Source organism: Berghia stephanieae, chromosome 6 (assembly GCF_034508935.2).
Source record: "Berghia stephanieae isolate SIO BIC M18660-M18661 chromosome 6, UCSD_Bste_1.3, whole genome shotgun sequence".
Taxonomy (NCBI): domain Eukaryota; kingdom Metazoa; phylum Mollusca; class Gastropoda; order Nudibranchia; family Aeolidiidae; genus Berghia; species Berghia stephanieae.
Genome location: NC_088365.1, coordinates 39,490,011 through 39,503,225, shown reverse-complemented (window position 1 = coordinate 39,503,225; position 13,215 = coordinate 39,490,011). Strand labels below are relative to the sequence as shown.

The 13,215-nt window shown below is 37.5% G+C and overlaps 1 protein-coding gene across 1 annotated transcript in view; it reads right to left on the bottom strand.

Moving 5' to 3' along the window:
• Window positions 1-13,215, bottom strand: part of LOC144975013 (inhibitor of growth protein 3-like) — a 71,959-nt gene that overhangs the window by 25,680 nt on the left and 33,064 nt on the right. Inside the window, exon 7 of the mRNA XM_078918658.1 lies at window positions 6,231-6,496. Coding sequence (XP_078774784.1) covers window positions 6,231-6,496 — 266 coding nt within the window. The remainder of the gene's footprint in view (window positions 1-6,230; window positions 6,497-13,215) is intronic.

Here is a 13,215-nt window from a genome sequence, read left to right as displayed (position 1 = left end):
ACTTCAAACTCTGCATTTCATTTACTCTATTCATAATTACAGTGCAACCTCTGGATAACGACACTCCTGAATAACGAAGACAATGCCTGGATAGAAATACCTCTGGTCCCAATTTTTTTGCTAAATGTTATTTGTACTCAAAACCCAAAAATAGCAACATTCCGACATACATTTCAGTAAAGGCTAGGGCTATTGGTCAGTACTGACTAATGGGCGCCAGCGCCTGTTCGTTAGTACTGACCAACAGCTGCTGGCACCTAGTGGTCAGTACTGACTAACAGGCACTTGCACCTGTTGGTCAGTACTGACAAATGGGTGCTGGCGCCTATTGGTCAGTACTGAGCAACAGGTGCCACCTCCCACAGACAACCTCTCTTTGGTCTGTGCCACTCTCTGCCACTGATCAGAACTAACGAATAGATGGCCTGACAGTGCTGACAAAGACCTCTCCGCACTTATTTGTCACTACCTAAATTACTCCATTAAAAAAATAAATAAAATAAAATAAAATCCCAGGCCAACTCATCCCATGACACTTAGCAACACTTAGATTAGTTTGATTTAAGACTAACACGTTAGGGCACAGGAATGACCATCGTTGTTTCAAGCCACCATAAGATTCTTTTTATTTTATTTTGTCCATTCTATTTATTTTTCTTTTGTACAATTTCGTTATTCTTAAATTGAAAAAAAAAAAGAGGAAAATATGTTATATAATATTTCTTGATACGATTCTATTATAATACTTTGTCCACTCTATTGATGAAGGTTGTTTTTTTTTTTGGCTTTTTTTTTCTGTTTTTTGTTTTGTTTTTGTCTTTGTTTTTTGTTTGTTTTTGTCATGCAAAAATTAAAAAATTAACGGAAAGGAGGAGGAACTTGATAATGAATGAATTTTTCCATTTTGGGCAGCATGACTCAGCGGTACAGTCTTTGCTTTGTATCCCGAAGGTACCGAGTTTGATCACCCACTGCTGCGCTGTGTGGCCTTGAGCAAGTCACCTCCCCTCACTCGACTTGCGGCGCTGTACTGCAGCTGATGCCTGGATTATCAGTGATTCCAAGTGCTCACAACATCCGCCAGCTGGATATAATGTACCAACACACAAAACTATGTGTAACCTTTATAGTCAGATAGAATTTAGTGAGTAGTAATCATAAAAATGGCTGGTTAAAAACAATGACAAAGAGCTGAGTGGCGTCAATTTCGTTCCATCAAGAAGTTAATGAAGGCTATGTGTTGATTGACTCAAACAAAAAAAATAGATAAAAAAATAAATCACAATTCCAGGCAACTGTCACTGGTATTTATTGTTTTTTAAATAAAGAAAAGAAAAACAAATAAGACTTGGGTGCGAAATCTTTATGAAAAAGACAAGTCCAGTTAGGATCAACAGTTCCAGACTTAACATCATGGCTTCACCAAAACACTGTCATTTTGGCCAGTAACTATTTCTACAAGTTGCATGGCGCTAATGTAATTAATTATTCAAGCCCATTTCAGCATACTAAAAAATAATCATTTACTGCATTTGGTACTTGAAAGAACTTTTCATAATAAAAAAATTGAGAAAAGAAAGAAAAGGACATTCAAAATGAAAACAGGCAGATTTTTGACAAATTGAATAAAAAAAGACAAAAATAAATTGTTTAAATCAACACTTTTCAAAACAAGAACTTCAGTACTTGAGTGATAGATTTAAGAAATTTCACAGCATTCTAAATTATAGTAGTAGTAGTAAGTCTCACAGTCCAAATGACGCTTGCTGAGAATTGTGTGATTCAGTCATGGTCGACAAGCATAGCTGCTCTCTCCATCCATGTTGTTAATTGTTTCAATTGGTCACGGTCCTAGGCCAGAGTTTTGAGGCTGTCAAGATCTTCTTGTGACTATAGTATGGAGGGCACTGCAGTATTTCTTAGTTCTTCAGGGCCTCATCTGAATCCAGAAATTTCTGATATGTAGAGAGATCCTGGTTCAGGGTAGTTACTAGTGATACCCTACATATTTGTTGCCATGAAGGAAAGATTCTGTCATTGCAGTTTGGGCTGGGATGTTATCTTCTCGACATAAGATGTGACCAAATAGCCTCCATCTCTGTTCTTTTATTATTGTACTCAGGCGTTGGACCATGGTTTTTTCATAGAGATCAGTATTTGTAATTGTCTCTGGCCAATAGATTCCGATTACGCGACGTAATTGTTTGCGGTGGTTTAAATCGAAGTTCTTTTTTGTGAGGCTCCAGGTCCACAATTATATGTCAATATCAGAATAATCAGTGCCTCGTAAATCTGTATTCGTCTATATTCTCACTGATTATGTTATTTCTATTCCATAAATTTTGGAGTTGGTTGAATGCATTGGTAGCCAGCTGCTTTCGTTTTCTGATGTCTTCATTTTTGTTGATCAAATTGCCTAGTTTACGTACACTTTTCCATTCATTTCAATTTCTGTTGATTTTTGTATATTCTGTTTTGGATTGATTCACTTTCAGATTCCATGCTTCTAGGGTAGTTGATATTATTGGCGTGTATATTTTTGCAAGATGTTCTGATTCAAAGATTAGGTCTGTATCATCTGCGTATATCAATTCACGAGTAATCTTCTTTATTGGTGGTAATTTTGGTCTTAGATCTTTCATGGTTGATTCGAGGTATATTGTGAATAGAATTGGACTCAAGCTGTCTCCTTGAGGGGATCCAATTGAGGATGATATTGTTAATTCTCTGCCGGATTCAAATTGTAATGTAGATTTGATAATAGGTATCTTATTATCTTTGTCAAGAATGAGTCGAGGATTGATAACAACTTGGTTCTACATAATATGGTGTCAAAAGCTGATCTCATTTCGATTTCAAGTATGGTAAATTCTTCCTTATATTTCTCCGTTCAGGCTTTCAGCCATTGATGGGCCCATTCTATGTCTGCAGTGCTTCTATCTCTTCTAAACCCATTTTGTGATGGTGAAAGATATTCCTCTACCTTTTCTCTAATTCTGTTGAGCGTGATTGTGCTTAAAACTTTTCTTAGAGTGGACAATAAAACGATTGTTCGCAAAATTTCTAAAGGGCCTTTATTTTCAAATGGTTTGTTTAGCAGAATGAGTTTTCCACTTCCAAGATTTAGAACTTGTTTTGTCTTAAATATCTTATTATACATATCAGCTAGTATTTGAATGCCTTCGTCGTCAAGACATTTTAGTTCTTCTGCTCCAACACCATCTAGACCTGGCGATCTGTTGTTATTGAGCTTCTGTAAGGCTTCTCTTATTCCTTGGGACATTATAGACATTTCAAGCTCTGAATTGGTAGACACGAATGGTTCCACTTCTTGAATACCCTTGTATTTTTCAGTGTAGTACACGCTTATAGTGTTTATAATTTCTTTATCATTACATAAGGTCTTACAACATTTATCTTTGATTATAAGTCTATTATGTGTTTTTTTGTAATTTGATTGTATTCACCACTTTGAACATTTTCATTCTGTCACTCATACTATTTATTTCTGTCCCAATCTCATCGATTTTTTTCTTGTGATTATCTATTGTTTGAGATTTAATTTTATGTCCCTTCATTTTGCTCTTCGCATCCTTATTTGAGCAGCTGTTGATGTTAAGTCTCAGTTGTTTTTGCTGCTGTGTTAAGTCATGCAGTATTGGACAGTAATCTTGTTTTTGTGAACTTCTTCTCTCAGGCAGTGTTGTTACCCTGCTCACCAGCACACTTTGGACAAGATGTTGAATTTCAGCTGGGTTAGAGGCATGCTTTTAATTCTTTGACAAAAGATTCGAAGCGAGTTTGTTTCTGAAATTTTCTTTGACTAAGTAATCTTTTAGACTGCTGAAGTCTTTGATCGATTTTCTATTTTGTTTGTAATACTTATGCCTTGGCTTATTTTCATTTTCTGTTGGCCTGAACTTTGAAACTAAGAGTCTATGGTCTGTGGATGTCTTCATTCCTGCATATGTTCGTAAATCATTGAGAATGCGTTTATAATGGTCCGAAATTATGATAAAGTCTATCTGATTGTACGTATTGATAATCTTATCATCAGAATTTTCCCACATTCCTTGCCACGTAGTAATATGGCAGGAAAGGTGTTTAAAGGCACTATGACATATGAATAATTTATTTTCGCAGCAAAAATCAATAAGATACTGGTCATTTTGATTTTGCAGTCCTTTGGAATAAGCACCAAGGTATGTTTCGTTGTTGTCTTTCCTTGTTCCTATTTTAGCATTGAAATCACCCGTGATTATGGTGTTGTCATTTACATGGTCTCAGATTTATCATTTCAATTACTGTAGAATCTTTTTTGGATGTCCCCGAAGTAGGATGGTGGATGTTGATTATAAGTGTAGGCTTGTTGTTTAGAAAGCATGGAATGGTTTTAAAGCTCAAAACAGATATTCTTTCGTTTACAGACCAATATGAGTTTAAATAAGGTATTAGACGGTTTGATATTAGAAAATTCTAAATCACAACCAAAGACTAAATACGTCTTAGATCATATTATTTGTAATCATAGTAGTGCCTCTTTATTGTTAACAACCTATTAGTAATGTCCAACAGACACCAGCACCTGGGGGTCAGTACTGACCAATAGCCACTTCGTTTAGTAAAACCCGTGTTTAGCGACATCATTACAACAATAGCGGCAATTGTTACTGATGCTTGATACCCGACCATCATCATCTCATACTCTTAACCAATAAAAAACGCTTTTTCTTTTTCATCCCAATGAGATCGCTTTGTTACAGACCAATCAGAACAGACGTTTACTTCCAATCAGAACACATGTTTACTTCATTGTGTGGAATCAGCGCTAGTTTTTATGGATCCACAGCGAAAGAAGTTTATCAGCGAAAAGATAAATACATTACAAAATGTGACGCATCAGCTAATGTGTTCGCTGTAAACATATCAAATCTATGACAGAAAAGTGACACATGTGTCCCCTATGAAAGAAATTTAAATAGTCTCCACATCATTTTTTCCTGGTATTAAAAGTTAACGTGGTGGTGCAATAATGATAAAGCTGGCAGAAGAGTCAAAATGCTGGCAGGCGATTATAACATTTACTAAAAAACAGGAATTTCCAGCATATACCGGCGAACTTTCACCCATGGTCGGTAGCAAAATAGAGAGAAACGGCCAGGCCCAACACACGCTGTGCGTGTTCGTCTTATACTGACTACGCATGTGTTTGATGACTCACGACAAGCAAGACACTACACCCCTCTCTCTCGTCTGTGGCACAGTAGGCAGTGAATACATCCAAGTCTATCGGAGCATGTAGATGGAATGACAATATATCTAGCTGACTAGTTTGTTGTCTTTGACGCAAAAAATAAACATTTTCTTCTTTTTTTCTTCTTTTTTAAGTCGCCGTTCGAAACTCTGTTTTTTGATTTTACGAATTTTATTTTTACTTTTAGTTTTGTTTTTATTTATTTTTTAATGTCAGCACTTAACAGAATATATCGAGAAATATTGTACTCTCGGAAATCCGACAATTGTTGGAAGATTTACAGGCCTGTATATATGGGTCAGCCCTGTTAGCAATTGTCCGAGATTTTTCAATTAACCATCATTTGCCTCAATAGACATTAATAATCATTTTTAATATTATGCCCTTCCACACAGATGGTGCGATGCAAAGAAACATCTGATGTCTACAGGAATCATCAATATTATCCAAAGTAAACTAATTGGGGGATAATGACTTTGCCCAAGAAAAAAAAAAAACCAGAAAAAGCCTTAAACAAGGCTCGAACCAGCGAATGCCTTAACCACTCTGCTACTTTGATGCCCCCCCCCCCCCCCCCCAATCCCCTGAACACTTATTGCTAAGACATCTCAATCATAAATTTATTTAGTTTTAAAAAGTTGAGCAGGCAGCCTGGTAACAAAGAAACAAAGGCATGTTTCCATTCTGAATGAAGTATTTGCTGGAATGTTCCGGCAAACAATTGTAAAATACAAAGAAATAAGTATTGTCCAAATTTGTTTGCCGGAATGTTACAAACAAGTAGTTGGGATGTACTTTATCACAAGCACTGATATGCACATCTCATCCTTATATTCACGAGTCTCACCACGCCCACTTTTTCTGCCATCTTGAAAACTGAAGAACAATATATTTTTCCAGTCCCGGATGATGTCGTTATCCAGAGGTTTCACTGTATATTAATACCATTAATGTGTAACTATACAGTACATGTTACCTGTTGTGTTGCAGCAATAGCTTGTGAAGCTGCAGCTGCAATAGCTGCACTGCCAGCTCCAATATTGCCTAAGGTGTAAGACATTCCAGAAGTAGTACCAGTAGAATTAAACATCTTCATGGCAGGTGAATTGGATGCTGAACTAGCTCCCTTAGGACCAAAAGATTCCCTGGCAACTTCATAAGCAAGTGATGAAAGTACATCTGTGGTGGAACGTTTATCATTATGATTGGTGACAGTGGACTGACTGTAATTGATTCGTCGCTCTGAAAGGAATTTGCAAACATCATGAAACTCATTGACAAAAGAATCAATTTTATCAGAATTGTCACAAACTTGTTAACAACCTATTAGTAATGTCCAACAGGAACATAGCTGACAATTTGTAAAAAATTAAATCATTAAATAAAAACATATGAGGTATTTTATACAACATCATATTGATCAGTGGTGGTGGTGGTGGTTGTAGTGATTTTTTATTTTTTTAATTCAAAGAATACTGAAAAAGGCAGATATGTGATGGTGATGATCGGACATGAACGACCATTTATTCCATCTTTAGGCGAAAGATTCTCAGCCCTGAATAACATATGACAAAAGGAAAAAATTCAAAATGCTTTGGACCAAATGGGCATGGAGAAAACTATGGGGTCAGAAAATATACAAACAGAGGAACTATAAGCCCTAGGCAACACAACACAGCCATTGAGACACTAGTGTCTACTCTTTAACAAAATATATAACAACAAAGCCTAGAGAACTACAAGCAGGCCTGTAAATGGTTGGTGAAAAAATTGTCGGAACTCTTTGAAACGCGAAAATAGACACAACAGGACAAAAATAAGGACACAACACAGATATGACACGTCAATTGACTAGTCAAATCATGTCACTTTCCCCTACTTATTTATAACGAGATCCTTATTTTATGGTATCAAAAAAAAAATCCCAATTATTTGAGGTCCCAGGTCTGAGTTAGTTGTAAAATGAAAGGAAGAGAACAATTCCTACCCTTTTGAAGGATGTGTATCTAGACGTCTAGTGCTCGACACGGGAAGCTGCGTATCTTCGCTCCTGTTTGTGTTAAATGTTTACGCTGATTCTTTCGTTTATTTGGATTAATTCTTATAGAAGAAGAGAAGAAGAAGAAGAAGAAGAAGAAGAAGAAGAAGAAGAAGAAGAAGAAGAAGAAGAAGAAGAAGAAGAAGAAGAAGAAGAAAAAGAAGAAGAAAAAGAAGAAGAAGAAGAAGAAGAAGAAGAAGAAGAAGAAGAAGAAGAAGAAGAAGAAGAAGAAGAAGAAGAAGAAGAAGAAGAGAAGAAGAAGAAGAAGAAGAAGAAGAAGAAGAAGAAGAAGAAGAAGAAGAAGAAGAAGAAGAAGAAGAAGAAGAAGAAAAGGAGGAGGTGGTGCGGTGGTGTGAGAGCTTTCGAAGAAAAATAATTATTTCGCATTATTTTTTTTTCCGTCTCACATCGGGACGGAACTAAAGAAATATAGAGACAGAAATAAGAACCGGAGATATGCATGTGTCAGTAGCAAAATATAGAGAGAAACCTTCCGGTTCGGTTCGACACACTTCTGTGTGCGTTATTTACTGAATAGGTGTGTGTGTGTGTGTGAAGACGACTCGCACGAACTTCGTGACCTCTCTCTCCCTGGCTGTAGCACAGTAGCCAGGCAGTGAATACATACACGTCTAGCGGAGCGTGTAGGTGGCATGATAATATTATAGCTAACTGATAGACGGCATGTTTTGTCTTTGATGCGACAAATAAAAAGTTTTTTTGTTTTGTTTTTTTAAGTCGGCATTTGAAACGGAATAAAATCAAATTTTTACGAGGAACGAAATAAAGGTCTTTTATTTTCTTTTTTATTGGTTCTGTTCTTTGGGGTTACGAATTTTATTTTTACTATTATTTTTTTTTTCTCTTTTTTTTTTTAGCACTTATAGAGCAAAATCGTACTGTCAGAAATCCGACAATAGACGGATTTACAGGCCTGTACAAGTTTTCATTTTCCTTCCCAAGAAAATTGGTACAGATACATGTGAAAACGTTAAGGAAAATAAGCCTATTGAGCCATATAACAAAACTGCTTCTATGGGTCTGTATAAAAGAATATAAATTTTGAAATAGTAGAAAAATATGGAATCCAAGTAGATAAAGGCGCGAGAAATGCAATCTACATCCTAAGAATGTTTAATCAAAGAGCTATTGAACTACAGGGGACATGATTCATATGTTTTGTGGATTACAAAAAGGTGTTTGATAGGGTCAAAATGATACAATAATTCATACATAACAACTAAAAGAAACAGGAATTCAGACTATATCACACACAGACCACATGCCTAATTCACAGTCTTAATAAAGAGGGGTGGGGGGGGGGGGCAGTCAATGTTGTGTAGCCTAGCCTGACCTGTTCAACTTCTACCAAGATATCATAATGAGAGGAATGAATGATATTGAAGGCATCAAAATTTATCATTTTCATTTTGTATTTAAAGTAGCCTGTGATAAGTTCGCTGAGCACTATTTACAATCAAAACAATGACAATACAAATCTGAGAGTGAAAGTGTAAATGGTAAAACATTTTTCAACAGGAATAATACTAATTCTAATGCGGTTGGGACATTTTCACAGGCAATGATCTGCACATCACATTGTTCTACTCATGGACCCTCCTAAGCCAAGGACTCTGGCAAGGGCCAGGACAAAACCAAGTAATCCCATTCCAAGACAAAGACAGATAATAACTCAGAAACCAGATATAGGGTGAATACACAGCATTTGTACCAGTTATTTCCTGACTTTTTCTCAACTTCCCGACCTCCTGAAAAATTCCCAACTTGCTAGGGACCCTGTTTATTATTCTCACCTCATTTGGTTTATTTGAAACAGCGCCAACTGAACATAACAGCATTTCTCCCTGACACAACTTAACAGCATACGCCCCTGAAAAATCCATCTATATACCAACGATGGAGGAAACAGCGTTGTAGGAGGAATAAATCAAATGAGGTGAGAATAATAATATATAATAATATATATATATATATATATATATATATATATAATATATATATATATATATATATATATATATATATATATATATATATATACGAGGGCTCTTTCAGAAATAACCGAAAAATGCCCATTGCTCAGCAACCAGTGGAGATTTTTTAATTCTGTAAACGACATGATATTCCTTATTTCCTTACGGATTTCCCAGAAATTATTAAGAGCATCATTTTGCACAATGAATTTCTAGACGATTTTAAAGATGGCGGCCCACCTTGAAACTTGGTCAAAGGAGGAAATCAGAGCTGTCATACGTTTTTTGAACGCCAAAAGTCTGAATCCTACCGAAATTCATAAAGAACTTCAGAGTGTATATGGTGAGCATGTTATAAGCCGTACACAAGTCTATCACTGGTGTAATTTGTTTGAAGCCGGCCATTCCGACTTGACAGACAGGGAAGGGAGAGGGCGTTCGATAACTGCGACGTCAGAAGACAATGTGAAGCGAGTTGATGAGCTTATTCGTCAAGACAGGAGGTTGAAACTTCATGAAATCGCAAGCAGTCTTGAAATTTCGGAAACTTCTGCCCATAGAATTGTATTTGATGAACTTGGCTACAGAAAAGTCAGCGCAAGATTGGTTCCTAAGCAATTGACAGACAATCATAAAGAACAAAGATTGGACATCTGCAGGGAACTTTTGAGAAGAAGCAAGAGCTCACGCAGGGTTCACGGGCATACTGCCAACGCCGGCGGAGACTTTCTAGGGTACAATGTGACTTTTCTTGACAGCATAGTCACCGGTGATGAGACTTGGTTGCACCATTGCACCCCAGAAACAAAGCAAGATTCGATGACATGGAAACATCCATCCTCACCTGTCGCGAAGAAATTCAAAGTCATGCGGTCAGCAAAGAAAATAATGGGAACTGTTTTCTGGGACAGTCGTGGTGTTATTCTGTTCGAAACCTTACAACCTGGAGAAACAATCAATGCTGCAAGGTACTGCCAAACTCTTGACAAGCTTAGGGAGGCCATTCGCAGAAAGCACCCAGGGCAGTTGACCAACGGGGTCATTTTGCAACACGACAACGCTACACCCCACACAGCACGAGTGACGCAAGGTTGGCTAGAGAAATATGGATGGGAGATTTTGCCACAGTCCAGTCCTCGCACCATCTGACTATCACCTTTTTGGGCCACTGAAACGTGAGCTGGCAGGAAAGCGCTTTGATGTCGATGAAGAGCTTGTTGACAATGTGCGGAAATGGCTACAAAACCTTGACGGAAATTTCTTCCGAGAGGGTATCTATTCCATGGTGCGGCGTTGGCAGAAGTGTGTCGACAGACTTGGCTGTTACGTAGAGAAATGAAGGACGAGTCAAGGTATGAACACGTGCAAGAATTTTGTTGATAGCATAAAAAACGCGGATTTTACAGGCATTTTTCGGTTAATTATGAAAGAGCCCTCGTATATATATATATATATATATATATATATATATATATATATATATATATATATATATATATATATATATATATATATATATTATATATATAGGTGGCCTGAAGATATTTGCAACCAAGCAACGCTGAAAAAAACTATTTCTAGTGGTTAGTGATTTTTAATGTTTAAAATGGCACCATTCCTTCGTAACTATGCTCAATTTTGTTGTGACCAGTAATCCGTGCAGCTGGCCGCTCAACACATTTTCAGCGACCCTGCTGGCGGATAAGTGACATGGACCATTATCAGTGACTGAACATGCTTGTTATAAATAGCATCTTGGTCTATCTCGGTCAAATAGTCAAGTTGCAAGAGAGAGGTCTATGGTGGCTGTTAAAGATGTCATTATTAACTCGACAGTTTTGTTTTCTTTAATTCATAATTTTCTGTAAATATCAGTAGACAAGAGACGCCAACTTAAAATTTGGCTCACAGGAGTTTCAGACTCCACTCGTAGGAATTTCAATGCCAAAAGAGGAATTTCCGCACACAAGACAAAGGAATTGGAATGGTATTTGGCATTGTGTTTACATATTGTATAGTTCTAAATAGATAATTATATTATGATATATAAACACATTTCCTTATTTCAAATGAAGTAAAGCGCCAAAACCTAATGGTAGAGATTGTAGTACTGGTGGTAGTGAGGATGATGTGGTGTTGGTGGTTGTAGTAATAGTAGTAGTGATGATGAAGATGTGATAGTGGTTGTTGTTGTAGTAGTAGTGATAGTGATGACAATATGGTGGTGGTGGTAGGTGAAGTAGTAGTTGTAGCGATGATGATGTGGTGGTGGTATAGTGGTTGTAGTAGTTGTGGTCGTGATGATAATGATGGGGTGGTGGTAGTGATGAAGATGAGGTGGTGGCGGTGCTTGTAGTAGTAGTGGTAGTGATGATGTGGTGGTGGTTGTAGTATTGTGGTAGTGATGATGTGGTGGTGATGGTAGTTGTAGTACAAATGGTAGTGATGATGATGTGGCGGTGGTTGTAGTATTGGTGGTAATGATGATGATGTGGTGGTAATGGTGGTTGTAGTAGGGGTAATGATATTTTTGTTGTAGTGGTGGTTGTAGTAGTAGTGGTAGTTGCAGTGCTGATGGTGTGGTGATGGTGGTTGTAGTAGTAGTGGTAGTTATGATGTGGTGGTGGTGGTGGTTGTAGTAGTAGCGGTAATGATGATGTGGTGGTGGTGGTTGTCGTAGTAGTGTTAGTGATGATGTGGTGGTGATTGTGGTAGTGATGATGTGGTGGTGGTGGTTGTAGTAGTAGTGGCTAATGATGATGTGGTGGTGGTAGTTGTAGTAGTAGTGATGAAGTGGTGGTGGTGGATGTAGTAGTGATGAAGTGGTGGTGGTGGATGTAGTAATGATGATGTGGTGTAGGTGGTTGTAGTAGTAGTGGTAGTGATTGTAGTAGTAGTGGTAGTGATGATGATGTGGTGGTGGTTGTAGTAGTAGAGGTCGTGATGATGAAGTGGTAGTAGTGGTTGTAGTAGTAGTGGTAGTGATGATTTGATACTGGTGGTTGTATTAGTAGTGGTATTGATGATGATGTGGAATTGTGGTTGTAGTAATAGTGGTAGTGATGAGATGTGGTTGTGGTGGTTGTAGTAGTTGTAGTAGTAGTAGTAGTAGTAGTAGTAGTAGTAGTAGTAGTAGTAGTAGTAGTAGTAGTAGTAGTAGTAGTAGTAGTAGTAGTAGTAGTAGTAGTAGTAGTAGTGATGATGATGTGGTGGTGATGGTTGTAGTAGTAGTGGTAGTGATGATGATGTGGCGGTGGTGGTGTAGTAGTAATGGTAGTGATAATGTGGTGTCGTGGTTGTAGTAGTAGTGGTAGTGATGATGATGTGGTGGTGGTGGTTGTAGTAGTAGTAGTAGTGGTAGTGATGATGATGTGGTGGTGGTGGTGGTTGTAATAGTGATGATGGTGGTTGTAGTAGTAGTTGTAGTGATGATGATGTGGTGGTGATTGCAGTAGTAGCGGCAGTGACGATGGTTGTAATACTAGTAGCAGTGATGATGATGTGGTGGCTGGAGCGGTGGGGGGGGGGGGGTATCCTTGGAACAAATTGACCTCACCGGAATTTGATGGAAGTTGCCCGGAACCCGGAATTTTTTGCTCCAGACCGGAGTTTTGCCATCACTGAGTAGATATTAATAAAATCCAATATTTGAGCAAAGTAGAAGATTTAATAGGAATTCAAAATTCCAAAAGAATAAAAGTGAAAAGCAATAAATCACAATACCACCCTAAAATTCCAAGTAATTAGGAGAGGCCTCTAAAACATGTCTCTAAACTTTTAGAAGCTACAACTGCTGAATATGAATCTGAATTGAAAAGATGCAAAAGGTCTATGGGCCGACGAATTCAAATCTGTAACAAGAGCAATTGGCATTCGATTGGTGGTTAAGGGGTCATCTAAGACCAACCATCTGATGAAGCTACTGATGA